This window comes from Hemiscyllium ocellatum, chromosome 13 (assembly GCF_020745735.1).
Source record: "Hemiscyllium ocellatum isolate sHemOce1 chromosome 13, sHemOce1.pat.X.cur, whole genome shotgun sequence".
Classification (NCBI taxonomy): domain Eukaryota; kingdom Metazoa; phylum Chordata; class Chondrichthyes; order Orectolobiformes; family Hemiscylliidae; genus Hemiscyllium; species Hemiscyllium ocellatum.
In genome coordinates, this window is record NC_083413.1 from 36,560,570 (window position 1) to 36,581,019 (window position 20,450).

General features: G+C 39.9%; 1 protein-coding gene across 1 annotated transcript in view; it reads left to right on the forward strand.

Annotated features, from left to right (window-relative positions):
* psmd2 (proteasome 26S subunit ubiquitin receptor, non-ATPase 2) overlaps positions 1–20,450 on the forward strand; it is a 73,400-nt gene that overhangs the window by 39,530 nt on the left and 13,420 nt on the right. Inside the window, exons 12-15 of the mRNA XM_060834758.1 lie at positions 6,492–6,579; positions 13,468–13,630; positions 16,507–16,608; positions 17,701–17,846. Of these exons, the coding sequence (XP_060690741.1) occupies positions 6,492–6,579; positions 13,468–13,630; positions 16,507–16,608; positions 17,701–17,846 (499 nt within the window). The remainder of the gene's footprint in view (positions 1–6,491; positions 6,580–13,467; positions 13,631–16,506; positions 16,609–17,700; positions 17,847–20,450) is intronic.

Below are 20,450 nucleotides of genomic sequence, written 5' to 3' on the forward strand. Positions count from 1 at the left end.
AGCATAGCTTATGCTTGGAAGGCAAGTATGGATGCCCTTGCCTAGCAACTGTTCTAAGATGCAAGACTTTTAATTCAAGACAGAGAATGAAAGAGATGCACAATGAACAAGCAAACAGAGAATGGGGCTGATTGTGAGTTAGAAATACAAATACCAGAGATCCAAAATGGTGACAGTCTCAGTGATGTGCTTTGCTGGGCTCTGGCAAGGTGGACTTTTAACCCCCCGCCCCGGGTTAACCACCTCAGGAGAAAAATCAATAACATAAAGTTACTGAACATCTGGAGGTGCTAAAATTGTGACTTGACACTAAGCTCAGGATGAAAGCGAATACAGAAAAAAGAGGCAAAAGGAGTACAGCAGATATGGCACTCCCCTACTATATCAGAAGTGCCCAGACACATTGCTCAAACTCCCAGGGTGGCCCCTTTGGTTTCAGTTGGGCGGCAGCGTTTACTCTGAGTTTGCCAGACTCTGAGAAAAGATTGAAGCAGCAATGGAGCCATTATCTACCATGCTGAAAAAGCATGAGCAGCAGATTCAAACACTGGACCAAAGAGTAGAAGCAGTGGAGTAGAGGACCTCAGCATTGGAGACCGTGGCGAAGGTCTCAGGAGGCACGATTGAACACTGGAAGACTGGGTTGGGGTCCTTCAGGAACAAGTAGACAACCTGGAAAACAAAAATAGAAGAAATATCTTATGGCTCGTGGGTTTCCCTAGCGCAAAGAAGACGAGAAGTGGCTCCTGACGATCCTGGAGCTGGAGTTGGAGTCATGTTTGGTGAGCGTGCCGCAGGCCCACCAGATCGCAATGCATAGATTCAGGCTGGACCCGTGCCCCCGCCTGATCCTAGTGCGACTCCAGCACTATAAAGAAGAGGTTAGTGATTGAAACAGCAAGAAGATTTGGGAAGAGATCCACATGCTTTAACATACAAAGGCTCAAGAATAATGATTTTTTTCAAGACCTCTCAGGAGCCATAATTAAGAAAAAGGCATTTGATGAAGTTAAGAGAAAATTCAGGGATCTGAACATGCACTATTCCTTGAGGTACCAGACGATTTTGCTCATGGAGCAATTGTATATAATTTTGATTCAGCAGAAAAGACCTCTTTGCGAACTCTTTGAAATAAAGGACTCGAGTTGGGGGGGGGGGGAGGATGGATAAGGGGCACCGTTACGGGCAATGGTACAGTTTGTTTTTACTTTTTCTGCCCCTTTTTTCCTCAGCTTCCCCTTTTTTGTGGTTATCGGTTTTATAGACTTTTTACTGCCTTGGTGTAAAACCTGATTTATTTATAATTTTGGTCGGTTTGGTTATTGTCTGGGGTTTTTTGCTAGTGTCCTTTTTTTTTGGATTGGGGGTGGCTATACCTTGGTTAAGATGTATAGACAAGTGGTGTGTAGGGGGAGGTGAGGCATCCATCTCAGGAATGTAAATAACATCTTTTTCTGTGTCTTGCTTGGGACTGGGGCATAGGCCCAGCTGGAAGGGGGTGGAATGATTTCAAGGATTGGGAGATTTGCCCCCTGTGGGCAAGGGGGAGAATCTCTCGCGAATTGGGTATTTTTGAGTGTTTGTTCAAGTTAAATGTGGTGGCTTAGCTTTTTAGTTGTAGTAGTAGTTTTTGTAGGAGTAGTTTTGAGACTTCAGAGTTAATGTCTTTTTCGCTCGCTGCACCTAGATAAGCTTCCTTCACTTGGGAAACCACGAGGCTGCCCTAGATGACCATGGCTAGTGATTTGTTCAGGTGCTGCACCTGGAATGTAAAAGGGAGCCATTCCCCCATTAAAAGAAAGAAGGTGCTGTCAGGCCTTAGGAAGAAAAGGGTTGACATCGCCCTGCTGCAGGAGACTCATTTAACTGATAAGGAACATCTGAAGCAGCAGCAGCAGCAGGGTTATGATAGGGTATTCTTCTCCTTCTTTAGCTCTAGGAGTAGAGGAGTGGCTATACTGAGAAGAAGGAACCCCCCTTTCCAGGTAACTGAGCAAATTAAGGACGAACATGAATGGCTCATCATTCTTAAAGCTGTAATACATGGAGGAGAGTATGGCATCCTGAATGTTTATTATCCCCCTGTGCACCCTCTTAAATTTCAAATTGATGCAGTTGCTAAATTAATGAATCTTTGGGTGCGCCACACAATCATAGGAGGGGATTTTAACCACCTAATGGATCCCAGCGTAGACAGGATGCCAATGGGCCCAGCAGGCACGACCACGCAATCTAGACTGTTGGTGGACGTGAGGAGTTGGGATTAATGAATGTGTGAAAGCATCTCCACCCTAATGGAAGGGAGACTTTACTTTTTATTCCAATCCACATAAGTGCCACACCCGATTTGACGTGTTTCTCATGCCGTCAGTTTGTTTGGACAGAACATTGGCTTGCAGAATTGGGAAATTGGGGAACTATCTCTGACCATGCTCAAATGTGTTTAGATATTGAAATAAGGATGGCGGAATAGATACACAGCACATGGACCCATTCCTGTAAGGGATAGCAAATTTGTTGAGGGCATTACAAGAGAGTTCAGGGCCTTCTGGGATATCAGCTTGGGTGCGACCAGTAATCCGGCAATACTTGGTAGCCACTAATGCATGTTTACGAGACCTGATCATTTTGTATTCAACGACTAGAGTAGGCAGAGGGAGGAGCAGTAACGGATGCTGGAGACTTGGCTGAAGATAGCTGAGGAAGCATATTATAAATAGGCCTTCATTGGTCAAGCTGCAGCAGGTCACGCCACTCACAGGCTGCTCTCGACTCATTGCGCACACTGGGGTCAAAAAAGGAGGTCTCTTTTGCGAAACAAAGATTGTTTCAATTTGGAGATAGGCCTGGTAGACATCTGGCCTATCTGGCTAGAAAGAAAAATGCTTCCCAATCCGTTATGTCTGTTAGAGAAAAGACTGGCACATTTACCTGTGAGTTGAGGATCAGTGTTAAATTTAGGGAATACTTTGCAGAGTTATACCAATTGGGGGGTAGTGAAGCCAGTGCACTGAGAATCCAGTCCTTTTTTTTTGAGAACCTGGACTTCCCCAGTATGACCGCAGAATGGTTCTCCCTTTTAAATGCGCCTATGACGATACAAGAGGTGCAGGAAACAGTAAAGCACCTCTAGGGTGGCAAAGCACTGGTCTAGCTGGATTCTCGAGTTGCCTTTATAAGGAATTCATAAATATGTTTGTGGAGCCACTTTTGGGTATGTATAGCTATTCATATACACAGGATTGTCTTCAGCCCTCTTGGGGAGATTAATATTTCCCAAATTTTAAAGAAGGGGAATAATCCTGAAGAATGTGCTTCATACAGACCAATTTTGTTGTTGAATGTAGTCTTTAAAATACTGTCAAAGGTGCTGGCCCAAGGTTGGAAGAAGTATTAACCTATATTGTGAAGAAAGGTCAAACGGTTTTTATCAAGGGCTGTAGCTCCTCCAACAATATCAGGAGAGTACTGAATGCAGTGCAGGTACGCCAACAAAGATTGATCCTGGGTTTGGTGGCCTCCCTAGACGCAGAAAAGGCATTTGACCGGATAGAATGGCTGTACCCGTTTAGGGTCCTAGAGTGCTTTGGTATGGGGGAGCCTTTGCTAGGTGGCTGGAGGTGTTGTATAATGATCCTCAGGTAGCAGTCACTTGGATAAGTCAGATAATTTTAATATTGGGAGAGGTAGTTGACAGAGGTCTGTTATTTACCTTGGCAATTGAGCCGAGGGCAAGGCTGTCAGGAGGGACCCAGAAATAGTGGCGCAAAGGGTGGGAGTGGGGGAGCATAAGATCACCCTGCATGCTGCTGGTGTCTTATTGTTCCTGGCCAATCCGGAGGAGTCCGTTCCTCTATTGTTTCAAAAAAATTAATTTATTTGGCAGTTTTTCAGGATACAGGATCAACTTCACAAAATTGGAAGGGAATTAGTGGACACCTCATTCCTGAAGAAGGGCTTTTGCATGCAATGTTGATTTTTCTGCTCCTCGGATGCTGCCTGACCTGTTGTACTTTTCCAGCACCACTCTAATCTTAACTATGCCGGATTAGTGGAGGTGCCTGATCTGAAGGATGCAATGCAGTACCCATTTAGACGGTCATCAAAAGATTTTTTTATATTTAGGAATTTTTTATTACCCCTGCCTTCCACCAGCTGGACTTGAAGAGATATCGCATAAGCGCCCAGTTAGCATATATGAGTGACTATGCATTGGGGGTGGGGGGTGGGTTTGGAGTCTGTTTGGTTTGACATTGAAGCCTCACAGTCGAGAATCCCCCTAGTTAATCTATTACTCATGGATAAGATTAAATCCGTGATCGAGCAGTGTAAGAGCTCAATCATTTTAAAAATGGTGAAAGCTTGGAGGATAATGAGGCAAGACGAGGGCAATTGGCTTAAGACCTTGCTGTTTACCCCGTTGGCAGAAGTCCAAGATTTAAACTTGGGGCAGTAGACTCTGGCTTTAAGCTATAGGGAATGAGGTAATCTCTTATGGATTGTTTAATAGGAACCTTTTCCAGTACTTTCAGATAAAGTATTATATACAGAGGAAGATCACGCTCCTGGTTAGGCCTCACAAGTCAGACCTGGAGAAAAGAGTGCTCCGGTGCATGGGCGCTCTTTCAGTTCGTACTTTGTATCATTTACAGAAAGGACATGCCTTAGGAGATGTGGAGGGACTCTGTAGGACTTGAAATCGGGAACTTAAAAGCGGATATTTCACTGGGAACATGTATGGGAAAATGTAAAGAAAATCTCAATATGTAACAAAGCATAGGCCATGCAATTGAAGATTTTATACAGGACTCATATGGCACCAGAGAGGCTAAATAAGTTCGAGAGGAGCATCTCCAGGGTGTCCCAAACATAAAATCAGTATAGATGCTCTCACATACTGCTACTGGTCATGTTGCAAGATCCAGAGATATTGGAGTGCCACAGTAAGGGAGTTGAAGGAAATCCTGGCCCCCACCCCTCCATCCTGGCTGGTAATGGCGCATCTCCCCCAAGACTACCTTACAAATATGGTGCACCACAAAATGGAGAAGTTTTCTAAGATGTTGCGGCCCTTTCTAAATTATATTGACACAGACTTGTCGGCAATATTGGTTAGGGCTGTGACATAGCTGTGGAAACCAGTTTGGGCGTCCATGGGACTCTGGAGGGGAAAGCTGGGGGGAAAAAATATACGGGTACAATGACTGGTGCTTCCAGGGGTAGGAGCTTCAGTGGAGGTCTGGTGAGTAAAATAGAATAAAATAATGTGATATAATTTAATTAAAGTTAATTTGAATTCAGCTTAATTTGATTTTAATTTAATTTGGTTGTAATTTGTTTTAAGTTTACTAGATATGTTTGTCTGGTAGATAATAGGTAGTTTATTATTAATATTATTATGATATGACATTGTGTGTACTACCTCTATCTTTTTGTATTTTGGTATTTTTTATATATAGTTGCTTTGTAAAGGATTTTAAAAAATTTTTAATAAAAATATTTATAAAATAAAAAATACATATCAGCAAAAGTTTATTATAGTATGCAACAATGGTGGTGCTACATTGCAAAGGAATAGAAGCTAGCTCGAACTGGTATATTGCACGCCAAATCAATTAAATATTGTGGAAATATTGTGAATGTATGGTGCTATTGAGTGATAGCAATCGGTGACAGCATAATTAAGTTATCAAATAAGAGCAGAAGTGAAAAACACATACCTCTCCTAAGGCATATACCAAAACCAAATCAGAATGAGTTATCAAACCTCCAAAGCATTATATTGAAGTCTGAATTTTAATCTTGCAAGCTTTATAAAGTTATGAAATTGTCAAAATGTGCCTATGTTTAACCATATGTATTTGGGATTTTTTTCATTTTGGGAAAAAATAAAGATGTATACATAGGTTACACTGTGTTGGAGATGGCTGGGCAACTGATTTATGATGCAGGGTGATGCCAAAAATGTGGGTTTGATTCCAACGCTGGCTGAGGTTGTCATGAAGGTGCCATCCTCTCAACTTTGCCCCTTGCCTGTAGTGTGGTGGTCCTGGAGGACTACAGTGACCTTATTATTGCACCCAGTTAACACATTATTCAGAGAAGTGCTTGTGACATAATTCATCCTAGCTCGGAGCCACCTGAAACATGACATGCTGATGAACATAGACTTTTCTTTGTAACCAAATAACTTAATGCTAGCTCAGACATGGAAATATTAGCTAATGTAAAATTTGTATATATTAGCTGAAATAAATGTCTGTTGAGTCTTTCAGTGTCACATTAGTCAAGTCCACTTTCTTACATTACAAGGGTTAACATAAGTATTACTATATCAGTTAAAGATACTCTGCTGGAGGCAAAATGCACATTAGAGCATACAGATAACTTTAAACTTAAGTTGCAAGTTTTTGTTCTGTCGATTTGATAATTGTAAGTAGTTTGTGTAAACAGCATCTTTGTGTAATTTCTTTAACTTTTTTGATTGGCAGGCTTGGTCTTGCTTATGCAGGCTCTAATCGGGAAGATGTACTTGCTCTTCTTCTTCCTGTGACCCGGGACTCTAAATCCAGCATGGAGGTAAGAAAAAAATTTCTCTTGTTCAAAAATTGAATGAAAACAGGAAGTGTTGCAGTTGACATCTGAGAAATTATAATCAGATGAAGATCATTTTTTCAAACCTTGGTTAATTAGTCCAAAATAACCTTAGGAGGAAAGCAAAGTTTCAGATGGTGTGCATTCAATATTTCTCTCATTTTCTGTTTTGAAAAAACAATTTGCAGAGCTGTGGGAGAAAAGAATAAAATTTAACACTAAGTAAGTAGTTTCTTTCCTTAAACAAAACTGGCAGGAACAGATTGGGCCAAATGGTCCAACTGAACTGATGATGTATTAATTTATACTTTGAATAGTATTCTGGATAGGATTGTGAAGGCTGCAGCCATTCATGAATAAATTCCAGGATTTTTTTTATTGCAAGTTCATATGGAATGAACTAAATGGTTTTCTCTGTATTTAGTCTTAAACATGATTCCAAATCTCCCAATAAAGTCAGTACATATTTATTATACTAAGTGATATTTTGGCTAATTTTGTTTTAAAAGCTTTTTATTAATTTTACTAGTTGAAATGCAAGTTGTCTAACAGAAAATTAGAAAAGGTGACCGTGAAGACCATCAAATTTGTGATGTGTTATGAAGTTGAAGGTGTGTACTGTACCTTTGAGAGAGTGAATGCTGTTCCGAACTCAGAGATTATAAGCACAGTGTGTTTTGGAAAATTGAAAATACTAACATTTGGCTGTGAAATGAAGACCTGCGTTTTGGTTGCTATTTTGGCAACAATTCCTAATTTAACCATTCAATTCAAATTATGCCCCAGGATACTAAAGCCCAGTCAGGTTTAAATTTATTGTTTTATCATCATCAAACCAAAGAGACAATCTGATGTTGGGGATATAAAAATGCGAACATTTTAAAACTGGGGGAGCGAGCAACTGCCATCAAGATAGAAACGCCTGGCAATCTAGCACCTTGCTCTCCAAGAAATTAAGAAACATTCTCTATTCATATGAAACATACTTACAGTAAAAAGAAAGAAGAATGAGCCATTTGCATACAGATCTGGCTCGTAGTTAGAAGACAGGGTGATGGTGGAGGGTTGTTTTTCAGACTGGAGGCCTGTGCTCAGTGGAGTGCCACAAGGATCGGTGCTGCGTCCACTACTTTTCGTTATTTATATAAATGATTTGGATGTGAGCATACGAGGTACAGTTAGTAAGTTTGCAGATGACACCAAAATTGGAGATGTAGTGGACAGTGAAGAAGGTTACCTCCGATTATAACGGGATATTGATCAAATGGGCCAATGGGCTGAAGAGTGGCAGACGAAGTTTAATTTAGATAAATGCAAAGTGCTGCATTTTGGGAAAGCAAATTTTAACAGGACTTATACACTTAATGGTAAGGTTCTAGAAAGTGTTGCTGAACAAAGAGACCTTGGAGTGCAGGTTCATAGCTCCTTGAAAGTGAAGTCGTAGTTGATAGGATAATGAAGAAGCGTTTGGTATGCTTTCCTTTATTGGTCAGACTATTGAGTACAGGAGTTAGGAGTTCATGTTGCGGCTGCACAGGACATTGGTTAGGCCACTACTGCAATATTGCATGCAATTCTGGTCTCTGTCCTATCAGAAAGATGTTGTGAAACTTGAAAGGGTTCAGAAAAGACTTACAAAATGTTGCCAAGGTTGGAGGATTTAAGCTATAGGGAGAGGCTGGGGCTGTTTTCCCTGGAGCGTAGGAGGCTGAGGGGTGACCTTATAGAAGGTTATAAAATCATGAGGGGCATGGATAGGATAAATACACAACGTCTCTTCCCTGGGGTGGGGCAGTCCAGAACTAGAGAGCATAGATTTAGGGTGAGAGTGGCAAGATCTAAAATGGACCTAAGGGGCAACTTTTTCACGCAGAGGTTGGTATGTGTATGGAATGAGCTGCCAGAGGAAATGGTGGAGGCTGGTACAATTGAAACATTTAAAAGGCATCTGGATTCGTATATGAATAGAAAGGGTTGTAGTGGTTCTGTTCGCCGAGCTGAAAGTTTTTGTTGCAAATGTTTCGTCCCCTGGCTAGGAGACATTATCAGTGCTCTGGAGCCTCCTGCAAAGCGCTTCTTTGATGTTTCTTCCGGTATTTATAGTGGTCTGTCCTTGCCGCTTCCAGGTGTCAGTTTCAGCTGTCTGCTGTAGTGGTTGGTATATTGGGTCCAGGTCGATGTGTTTGTTGATGGAGTTTGTGGATGAATGCCATGCCTCTAGGAATTCCCTGGCTGTTCTCTGTCTGGCTTGCCCTATGATAGTAGTGTTTTCCCAGTCGAATTCATGTTGCTTGTTGTCTGAGTGTGTGGCTACTAGGGATAGCTGGTCGTGTCGTTTCGTGGCTAGTTGGTGTTCATGTATGCGGATTGTTAGCTGTCTTCCTGTTTGTCCTATATAGTGTTTTGTGCAGTCCTTGCATGGTATTTTATAAACTACATTAGTTTTGCTCATGTTGGGTATTGGCTCCTTTGTTCTAGTAAGTTGTTGTCTGAGCGTGGCTGTTGGTTTGTGTGCCGTTATGAGTCCTAAGGGTCGCAGTAGTCTGGCTGTCAGTTCTGAAACGCTCCTGATGTATGGTAGTGTGGCTAATCCTTTTGGTTGTGGCATGTCCTCGTTCCGTGGTCTATCTCTTAGGCATCTGTTGACAAAGTTGCACGGGTATCCGTTTTTGGCGAATACCTTGTATAGGTGTTCCTCTTCCTCTTTTCGCAGTTCTGGTGTACTGCAGTGTGTTGTAGCTCTTTTGAATAGTGTTCTGATGCAGCTTCGTTTGTGTGTGTTGGGGTGGTTACTTTCATAGTTTAGGACTTGGTCTGTGTGTGTTGTTTTCCTGTGTACCCTTGTGGTGAATTCTCCGTTCGGCGTTCTCTGTACTATCACGTCTAGGAATGGGAGTTGGCTATCCTTTTCTTCTTCTCCTCTCGTGAATCGGATTCCTGTGAGTGTGGCGTTGATGATCCGGTGTGTTTTTTCTATTTCCGTGTTTTTGATGATTACGAATGTGTCATCGACATATCTGACCCAGAGTTTGGGTTGAATTTGTGGTAGGGCTGTTTGTTCTAACCTTTGCATAACTGCCTCTGCTATGAGTCCCGAGATTGGTGATCCCATGGGTGTTCCGTTGATTTGTTCGTATATCTGATTGTTGAATGTGAAGTGTGTAGTGAGGCACAAGTCCAGTAGTTTAAGTATGCCGTCTTTGTTGATAGGTTCCGCCTCCTGTTTTCTGTTCTGTATGTCCAGTAGGTTGGCTATTGTTTCTCTGGCTAGGGTTTTGTCAATCGAAGTGAACAGTGCCGTCACGTCGAATGAGATCATGGTTTCTTCTTTGTCTATGTGTGTATTCCTGATGGCGTCCAAGAATTCCTGTGTTGATTGTATGGAGTGTTTGGATACCATGCAAGGACTGCACAAAACACTATATAGGACAAACAGGAAGACAGCTAACAATCCGCATACATGAACATCAACTAGCCACGAAACGACACGACCAGCTATCCCTAGTAGCCACACACTCAGACAACAAGCAACATGAATTCGACTGGGAAAACACTACTATCATAGGGCAAGCCAGACAGAGAACAGCCAGGGAATTCCTAGAGGCATGGCATTCATCCACAAACTCCATCAACAAACACATTGACCTGGACCCAATATACCAACCACTACAGTGGACAGCTGAAACTGACACCTGGAAGCGGCAAGACAGACCACTATAAATACCGGAAGAAACATCAAAGAAGCGTTTCGCAGGAGGCTCCAGAGCACTGATGATGTCTCCTAGCCAGGGGACGAAACGTTTGCAACAAGAACTTCCAGCTCGGCGAACAGAACCACTACAACAAGCACCCGAGCTACAAATCTTCGCACAATAGAAAGGGTTTAGAGGGACATGGGCCAAGTGCTGGCAAGTGGGACTACATCAGGTTAGGATATCTAGTCGGCATGGACGAGTTGAACTGAAGGGTCTGTTTCCATGCTGTACATCTCTATGATGACCCAGGGAATTCAGCAGTCGGAAGTGTGAAGTTACAAAAGACGTCAACAGCTGTGTGGTTTTGAAATTAAGTTGATGTGATTTTAATAAGTCTCTTAATGGAACAGCATATTGTTACAGAGCTGGAGCAGTTAACGGAAAGCGGGACTCCAAGTTGCGAATATTTGTTGCTTAATGTTCACTTTTAGAGTTAAAGAATAAGTTGATATTATTTTCTTTAAAATAGTGGAATTTTTGCATTCTCTCTCTCTCTCTCGTATTTAATGGATTACTAAGCGAGGTGAGCTTTTCTGGGTGTTTGGGTTTAAGTAATAGAGGGGTTTTACCTCAGTGTCATAACAGAAGGCAGTTACTAAAGTAAATTTGAGACAAAATTCAAAAGGAAAATGGACTGAAATTATAGAAATGGAAAGAATATTCGGCAATGTCGTTATATGAAGCACTTGGAAAATCTTTAGAAATCATTAGACTAAGCAGTGCAGCAATCCTGTCAGTTTAGTGTTGAATGTGGAAAAATATTTTAACTGTAGGAGAATTGTAACTATGAAGCCACTCAACCAACTGCATAGTTTTGTAGATGTAATAAATCTTTTTGTCTTAAATAGATTGATAGTAAATGTTGATTTACTGATTTACAGATCTTTGTCACATAAGTTGATCTCTGTCTGCAAGTGTCTCAGTATTATTTATGATTCTCCTCTTGCGGGTAAAGGTGAAATTAGTGGTGGAAACAAAATGGCAATGAGTTGGTTCAGTAGTAATAATTTTAAAATCATACTATTAAAGATTATCAGTATATGAACAGAACTTTTTAGTACCATTCTCAGAGCAGCTCCAACTTATGTCAAATATTAATTCATTCTTTGATTTTTCCATGTAAACAAAAAATCATTGGAAAGATCACTTACTACCTATATGAATGTATTCACGTTCAGACCACCATCACAACTACTGAGTGAGATTGTCAATTTGGCAAGCCTATTTCTTTGCCTGTTGAAGAGTTTTTATAGCTTTGTATTCCATTCATTAATTGCATTTGTAGTGGCACTGCAGAGTATGATGATTCCAGCTGGTGCTAAAACTAGAGAGGTCAAATCCAATATGGAAATATGGGTTTGATAACCATAAGTTTTACTTTTTATTTTTCTGACTCTGGAAGTGAATCAATAATTTACACGCTAGGGCTGCCAATGAAGTTTCAACATTGCAAAAACATTTATAACACAACTAAGAAACAAATTAATTCTAGACTAAATTATACAAGAACTGTTAGAACAATCTCCTTAGAAAATGTTAGAAAGAAATCCCTTTCACAGCAGCAACTTTATTAACATTCAAACCTGAGTAAAGAATTACCTTAGTCTCTATGCTACAGTTTCTTCTTTGGCTGATAAGTCTGACATTGTTTTCATTTTGACAGATTTCTGTGCTGTTGTGGTTCTGTTCGCCGAGCTGGAAGTTTTTGCTGCAAACGTTTCGTTCCCTGGCTAGGGAACATCATCAGTGCTATTGGAGCCTCCTGTGAAGCGCTGCTTTGATGTTTCTTCCGGTATTTATAGTGGTTTGTTCTTGCCACTTCCGGGTGTCAGTTTCAGCTGTAGTAGTTTGTATGTGGGGTCTAGGTCGATGTGTCTGTTGATGGATGTTCTGAAACTGACACCCGGAAACGGCAAGAACATCCATCAACAGACACATCGACCTGGACCCCACATACAAACTACTACAGCTGAAACTGACACCCGGAAGCGGCAAGAACAAACCACTATAAATACCGGAAGAAACATCAAAGCAGCGCTTCACAGGAGGCTCCAATAGCACTGATGATGTTCCCTAGCCAGGGAACGAAACGTTTGCAGCAAAAACTTCCAGCTCGGCAAACAGAACCACAACAACGGACACCCGAGCTACAAATCTTCAACCAGACTTTAGATTTCTGTGCATTTACTCAAAGATATTTTATTTAGTTAGAATCTCTCCCTGAATGCTTTCAAATAAACTGCTAACTTAGTTCACTGTTGTTACTTAACATTGGTTCTCTTAAACTGGTGTATTCAACAGCCTTCTAAAATGTCTTCCTCTTTGACACCTCCCACCATCTGCTTCTGAAGATTTCTTCCTGCAGTCTAGGTAACTAAGGACTTGTTGCCAGCCTTGACTGCTAATATTAGCAGTTCCGTTGTTAAGGACTTCTCTCTGTATTGAAGTGCTTCCTATCCCTCACCTCCATTTCTCCCCCTCTGGATCAGCAATCAAAACCAAAGTCAACAAATACACTCAATCTCCCCAGTGGCTTGATGGTTATTTATCTAAAATCATGTGACTACTTGTAAAAGCTTTTTGAATCTATTGTTCAAATTAACTTTTTGACCTTAAAAGGTCAAACGTTTACAAAACTGAAACTAAAAACTATTTTCCTCATGTTTATAGAACAAGTTCTCAAATAATATGTTATCAACCTTTATAATATTAACTGCACTTATTTGGAGTTGATATAAATACAGATCTATAGAGTTGATTTAAATAGGGACCCAAATAGGGTTCCAATCGTCATGACTAATACTTGGGTCTTATTTGATTATAGAAAGAGGAATATTATATAAGATTTTTTTAGGCAAAGTGATGTATATTTTTCTATCTGAATTAAGGTAAAAGCTCATGGGGCTGGAGCAAATAACCACCTGTTAAAAAATGGGCCCATATAATATTCCTTTGAAACTTAAATAAAATGCTTGCACGTTGTATAAAACGTGTTTTATTGAAGGTAGCTTCTTAGGCTGTGGCTCTTTTATTTCAATTCAACCACTGATGCTAAATTATTGACATTAGAATGTTTTGTGTAATTACCTAATGCTTTGGTTTCAAATATAATCTGCAGGTGATAGGTGTGACTGCTCTGGCATGTGGTATGATTGCAGTGGGCTCGTGCAATGGAGAAGTTACCTCCACCATCCTGGAAACTATAATGGAGAAATCAGAACAGGAGTTGAAGGACACTTATGCCAGGTGGCTACCTTTAGGGCTAGGTCTCAACCATTTAGGTAAGAATAAATATTGTGGCAAAATAAAAGTTAGTTCATGAAATGGTTTGTTTTAAATCGTTTTCTTAATTTTCATTGTCTGTTTTCATAATTTCTCAAAATTAGGTCATTTTTACACTATCCTCAATTCATTGGTAAATGCTGTACACTTAAAGTAATTGCTTTATTGCTTTGCATTTAACATTAAATTGGACTTTGGAAAAGTGGATAACAGATATGCATACCAGTGAGGTTTCTGATAAGTGCTCTGCTTATCTAACTGAACTCAGCTTGAGCAAAAGTTAGCTTTCTTATCCCTAAACTTAGTAGTAGCGAGTCATTTTTCTGTTATTGATTGCTATCCATTGACTCTTTTGCTAAGTGGGAGATGAAACTGGTTTAGAATAGGAAAACTCCTATGGTGAATAGATTTGCTGAAATTAGGACAATGTATGGGGAATAATCATTTCAGCAATGTGCTGAAGAACATTTTGCTTGTCTCAGCTTCGGAGAGGTGTAAAATCATGTATGACACTGAATCTGCTGTTCATATTGCTAAATTCCCTTGTGTTAGGTGAAAGAATATGGGATATCGGTCTGTAGAGTAATAGTGAAATATGTTTCGTAGAGATTGCAGAGTTACAAATTAAATAAATTCTATTTTGTAAGAAAAGGAAAAGTACCAGTAGTTATGCTGGAGTGTTAAAAACAGTTAGAACCCAATTAAACTTGAAGAGAGTCAATAAAAATTAATAGAGGAAAAAAATGGAAGTAAAGTTAAGGAGAGTAAAATATTTTATATTTATGTTAATGGAAGGAGAATTTTTAAAGGCAAGGTGAACTTTGAGATGATTGTCAAGTTGCAGGTGATAAAAATGATACACTTCTTTTAGCAAGGGCTTACTAAGTGCTATCAGTGAAGTGAAATCCACGGAATGGTTGAGAATGAGGTAAGCAGATAAGTGGAAAAGTTTGGAGAATGCATGCAAGCCAAAGGGTGACTCAGTACTGAGATCTGACAATGTCTGTACAAGGATCTGGAGGGAAAAAGGAGAAAAAAGTGGAGGCCCTTGGAAGTGTATTTCAGGACATTATTGAGTATTTGCCATAGGACTAGTGAGTGATCAGTGTTGAACGTAGTTTTAGAAAGATTAAGTGAAACCTGGTAATTAAAGACTTTAGCCAAGTGAGCACTGAGGTAGGGAAGATTTTAAAACTTTATATTTTAAAGTTTTTTTAAAAATACTTGCGTAGAGAAAAATAATTATATAGAGGCAACACTGAAGATTCAAGGGGACCATCATGCTTGATAAACTTAATGCAATTCTTTGACCAGTTAACACTCATGACTGATTGTTGAGTGCAATTGATTTGGTGCATGTGGACTTGTTGGCAGAGTTTCTTATGGGAAATAGTAGAGAAGATTAAGGACCTTGGAATACCTGTTATGAATAAATTAAAGTGAGGCCTTGGAAAAATAATAGACAATAGGTGCAGGAGTAGGCCATTCTGCCTTTCGAGCCTGCACCACCATTCAATATGATCATGGCTGATCATCCTTAATCAGTTTCCTGCCTTATCTTCATAACCCTTGATTCCACTATCCTTGAGAGCTCTATCCAACTCTTTCTTAAATGAATCCAGAGACTGGGCCTCCACTGCCCTCTGGGGCAGAGCATTCCACACAGTCACTTCTCTGCGTGAAGAAGTTTCTCCTCATCTCTGTCCTAAATGGTCTACCCCGTATTTTTAAGCTCTGTCCTCTGATTCGGCACTCCGATCAGCGGAAACATGTTTCCTGCCTCCAGAATGTCCAATCCTTTAATAATTTTATATGTCTCAATCAGATCCCCTCTCAGTCTTCTAAACTCAAGGGTATACAAGCCCAGGCGCTCCACCCCTTCAGCATAAGGTTGTCCTGCCATTCCAGGAATTGACCTCGTGAACCTTCGCTGCACTCCCTCAATACCAGAATGTCTTTCCTCAAATTTGGAGACCAGAACTGCATACAATACTCTAGGTGTGGTCTCATCAGGGCCCTGTACAGCTGCAGAAGAACCTCTTTGCTTCTATACTCAATCCCTCTTGTTATGAAGGCCAGCATGCTATTAGCCGCCTTCATTACCTGCTGTACCTGCATGCTTACCTTCATTGACGGTGTACAAGAACACCCAGATCTCTCTGTACTGACCCTTTACCTAAATTGATTCCATTTAGGTAGTAATCTGGCTTCCTCTTCTTGCCGCCAAATTGTTTTTTTAATAAGAACACAAATTATAGGATGCTGCAAGAAAATGTTAAAATTATGAAAGTAGGGAGCAGGCAAGATAGTAAGTGCTTTCTGATACTTGAATTTAGGATGTGGGTCCATAGATATGCAAAATTAAACATAACATTTCTAACAATGTGAAAAAGAATTCCCTGCACAGAGTTGTAAAATTATACATTTCATTCTAGTGTTGAGGGCCAAAACTGAAAATATCGGTAGCGAATATTAAGTTGGATACATGAATGAAGGAAAAGGAGGAGGGTTTTGAAATTGTCGGAAAGAGATGGGTAAATGTAGTGACGACAAGTATTTATTTACACGGAGGGTAAGCAGTGGAGTGGACTAGTTGGACCAATGACTTGATTGTGTTTAATACCTGCATATTTATGTCTCTCCTGTTGAACCCTGATGAAGGTTCCAAGTCAATGCATAACTCTCCTGTTTAAAGCACTGATAATTTATCAGCAAGTTATTCCAGTTTTCAGGTGTAATTTACTGCCTTTGTACAGCAAATCTAGACGTGCCAGTTCAGATTTTTTAAGTATATATAAAATCTTTGTATATGCCCAGTTTCAAAATGAAGTTAGCATTATGTGAAAGATTATTATCATTTATTTCTGGTTCACAGGAAAAGGGGAGGCCATTGAGGCTATTTTGGCTGCCCTAGAAGTGGTGTCAGAGCCATTCCGCAGTTTTGCCAATACATTGGTAGACGTCTGTGCTTATGCAGGTTGGTATGGTTAGATAAATCTAAATAATCCACTATCGAGGATTAAGCTTGGGTACTACACACTATCTGATATTAAAATATCAGGGTTCTTATGTTTTGACAACAGAATAAAATCTAGCCACTGAGCATGGCTGACATGCTTAGAAAAATTAGTTATGATAGTGGCAAGGCAGGGCTTCAGCAGTGGGGGCACACATCACATCCTTCTCCATTGTTTAACCTTCCAATTGTTTGGCAGTGTAGCACAGGACAATCCAATCTCCTTTCTTCACAAAGGAATTTCTGTAGTAATGCAGGCTGTCACATTGGTATCATATCCATGCTCTAACTTCCGAATTTTTATGAAGAGATGGTGCTGGTGTTTTGTGGTAAACAAAGTTAAAAATCACACCACCAGTTTATAGTTCAGCAGGTTTACTTGGAAGCCCTAGCTTTTGGAGCATTGCTCCTTCATCAGGTAGTTATTGGGAGCAGGATCATAAGACGAAGAATTTATAGCACAAGATCATAGTGACATACAACTGATATATTGAGATATATTGAACAACCTGGTGTTGTGATTTTTAACTTCCTAATTTTTGTCAAACACTTCCATTGAAAAGATAATTAGATATTTACTCTTGAACATATTTAAGCTTAAGAATATCAAATAACAAACCACTCATGTTAATACATTTGGTCTGACTCGTCCAAGCTGATCAAGTTTCCCAAACTAAACTAATCCCATTTGGCTGTATTTGACCAATATCTAAACCTTTTTCTACTCGCGCATCTGTCCAAATGTCTTTTAAGTCTTGTAACTGTGTCAGTATCTGCCACTTCCTCTGATGGTTTACTCACCACTTTTCACATGGAAAAGTTGTCCTTCAAGTCCCTCTTAAACTGTCCCCCATCTTCTTAAAACTATGCCCTCTAGTTTTGAACTCCCCTACAACATAGCTTAAGGTGGCTATTTGGAGGAGAAATATTTAAAGCATGTAGGAAAGGAGAAATAAAAAGTGCAACTTCTTTTTAGACACAGTACTAGAAATGAATTATTTTATTTTGCTTGTGGACAATGTTCTGTTTCCATAATCATTGATAATTTTCTAGGTTCTGGAAATGTACTGAAAGTCCAGCAGCTACTCCACATTTGCAGTGAACATTATGATTCAAAAGAGAAAGAAGAGGATAAAGACAAAAAGAAAGAGAAAGATAAGGACAAAAAAGAAAATGCAGCAGATATGGGAGCACACCAGGTATAATGCAAATCAGAAAATATTAGCAATTTATTGGGAAAATGCTATCATTGAATGGCAGATATTTCAGTTGCAAGATGAAAATCTGTTGTTTTGCAGATCTTGGAAATAGGCATTAAAAATAAAATTGAAGAAATACCAAGTTGTTTCTGTTTTGTAGCACGTAGTTATTTATAACTTCATTCGTGAATTATAAGTTGAATAGTTTCAATTGTCAGAAATGTAAGGGAATCATAGTTAATTTACAGTTTTGTGGTTTTTGTTTTGGGTGGGATCGGGTATCAGTTTAAGAAGCAGCAGTCTAGATGTGAGTGTTAGACAAAGAAAGGAGATAGTGTTGAAAAGTGTGTTGCTGAAAAAGCACAGCAGGTCAGGTAGCATCTGAGGAGCAGGAGAGTTGATGTTTCAGGCATAAATCCTTCATCACATCTGTGATGAAGAGCTTATGCCCAAAACATCGACTCCTTCTCAGATGCTACCTGACCTGCGCTTTTCCAGCGCCATGTCTTTTGATTCTGACTCTTAGTCCTCACTTTCTTCTTAGTCAAAGAAAGGAGATACACAACCTAATACAGGTGAAAGCCATTCTGTAGACTGGAGAAGCCCCTATTGTTTAGAGTGATGTTGGTCTTGATGTTTCACAGTCTTTGGTGGTGATAATCTTTGTTTTTCCCTTGAATTTTTGGTCACCTCTGTAGGAGGTTATGTCTCTTCCCCTGGATGACCACATAACTAACTTGCCACCAACCTATGTTAAAATATTTTGGGGGCAGACAGTCTATGCTATACTAACAATTTATTGAATTCTGTTGGCCATTAACCATGGAACACCTAATTGGGATGTTGTGATAACTGTTGCCCCCTTGATCACCTATATCAAGGCGAGAAGAATGCTCCTGATGACTAGGGAATCCAGAGGTCACGGTCTAAAGATTATAGAGATATATCAAATGATGAGATGATAAATTTCTTCGCCCAGAGAGTGGTGAGCCTTTGGAATCACTCTGCCACAAAAAGCAATTGAGGGCAAAACATTGAATGTTCTCAAGAAGGAATTAGATATAGTTCTTGGGATAAAGGGATCAAGGAAATTGGATAAAAACAAGATCAGGGTATTGATTTGGATGATCATCAATGATCATATTGAATGACAGATCAGATTGAAGGGTTGAATGGTCTACTCCTTCTTCTTACTCTCCTTCCAGATTTCAATTTATTTCACAGAATCCCAGAATTGCTACAATGTCAAGGAGGATTTTTGGCCTGCTGTATCTGCTCCATTCCTCCAAATGAACTGTCTTACCTAATGCTAATCTTCTGACCTCTCTTATTGTACTCATTGTTTCATTTCAAATAACCATGTAAAGGTAAAGTGGTCCAGAAGGACTATGACAAAAGGGCTGGTTGATCATTAGAGAGAGGTGGCTGGTGGTGGTTTGACCTGAGGGCCATCATGCCTCAGGCAAGGTTAGGTTGAGGATGAAGCACCTAATGTGGCGACATTTGCAATTGCCTCAGTTGAATCTATTTCCATCTGTCTCTGTCTCAGGCCCCTCATTACGAATATTTCAGTCAGATCTCCTCTTAGCCCTCTCCTCCAAGCAGAGCATCTTCTCAAAGTTATCTTCATAAACAAAATTCTTCTGCAGTGGAACAATTCCTGTGAAACTTTCCTCCACTCCAATGCTTTCAATCCTTCCTAAACTTTGGTGCCCAGAACTGAACACAACACTCCAGCTGAGGTTGAACCAGTGTCTTGTAAAAGTTCAACATAACCTCCTTACTATTGGCTTCTGTGTCCCTATTAATAAAGCCATGGATACTGTATGCTTTATTAACTGCTCACTCGACCTGCCCTACCACCTGTAATGACTTGTGCATATGCGCACCCTGACCCCTCTGTTGCTGCACACCTTTTAGAATTGTACTCTGTATTTTGTGTTATGTTTCCATGTTGTTCTTATCAGAATGTTTCACCTCACATTTCTCTGCATTGAATTTTTATCTATTGCCTACTCACTCCCCCCAACCGCTTGTACATATCCTTCTGAGGTTCTACGTTATCTCTTCCCAGTGTACAATGCGTCCAATATTGTATCATTTGCGAAGTTTGAAATTATGCCTTATTTTTCAAAGTCTAGTTCATTAATATGCATCAGGAAAAGCAAGGATCTAAACACTGACCCCTAAGGAACACCACTGCAAATCTTCCCCAGCCCAAAGAGGATCCAGTAACCATTGCTTTATTTCTTATCCAATTTTATAATATATTGCTGCTATCTATTTTATTCCACAAGTTCTAACTTAGCTCACATGTCTGCTATCCAGCAGTCCATTTAATACCTCCTGAAAGTCTAATGTATACTCCTTTAACAGGTAGTATACCCTATCAGATTTGCCCTGATCAACCAACCTCACTGTAGCCTCATCAAAAAATTCCAGCAAGTTCGTCAAAGTTTGATTTTTTCTTTTAGAAATTCAAACTGGTCCTCCTCAATTCGAATGCATTTGTCACGTAACTATTCATTTTATCTTAAATTATTGATTTTAAAAGTTTCTGAATCACTAAAAATTAAACAGACAAGTTTCAATTGCTTGGCTTTC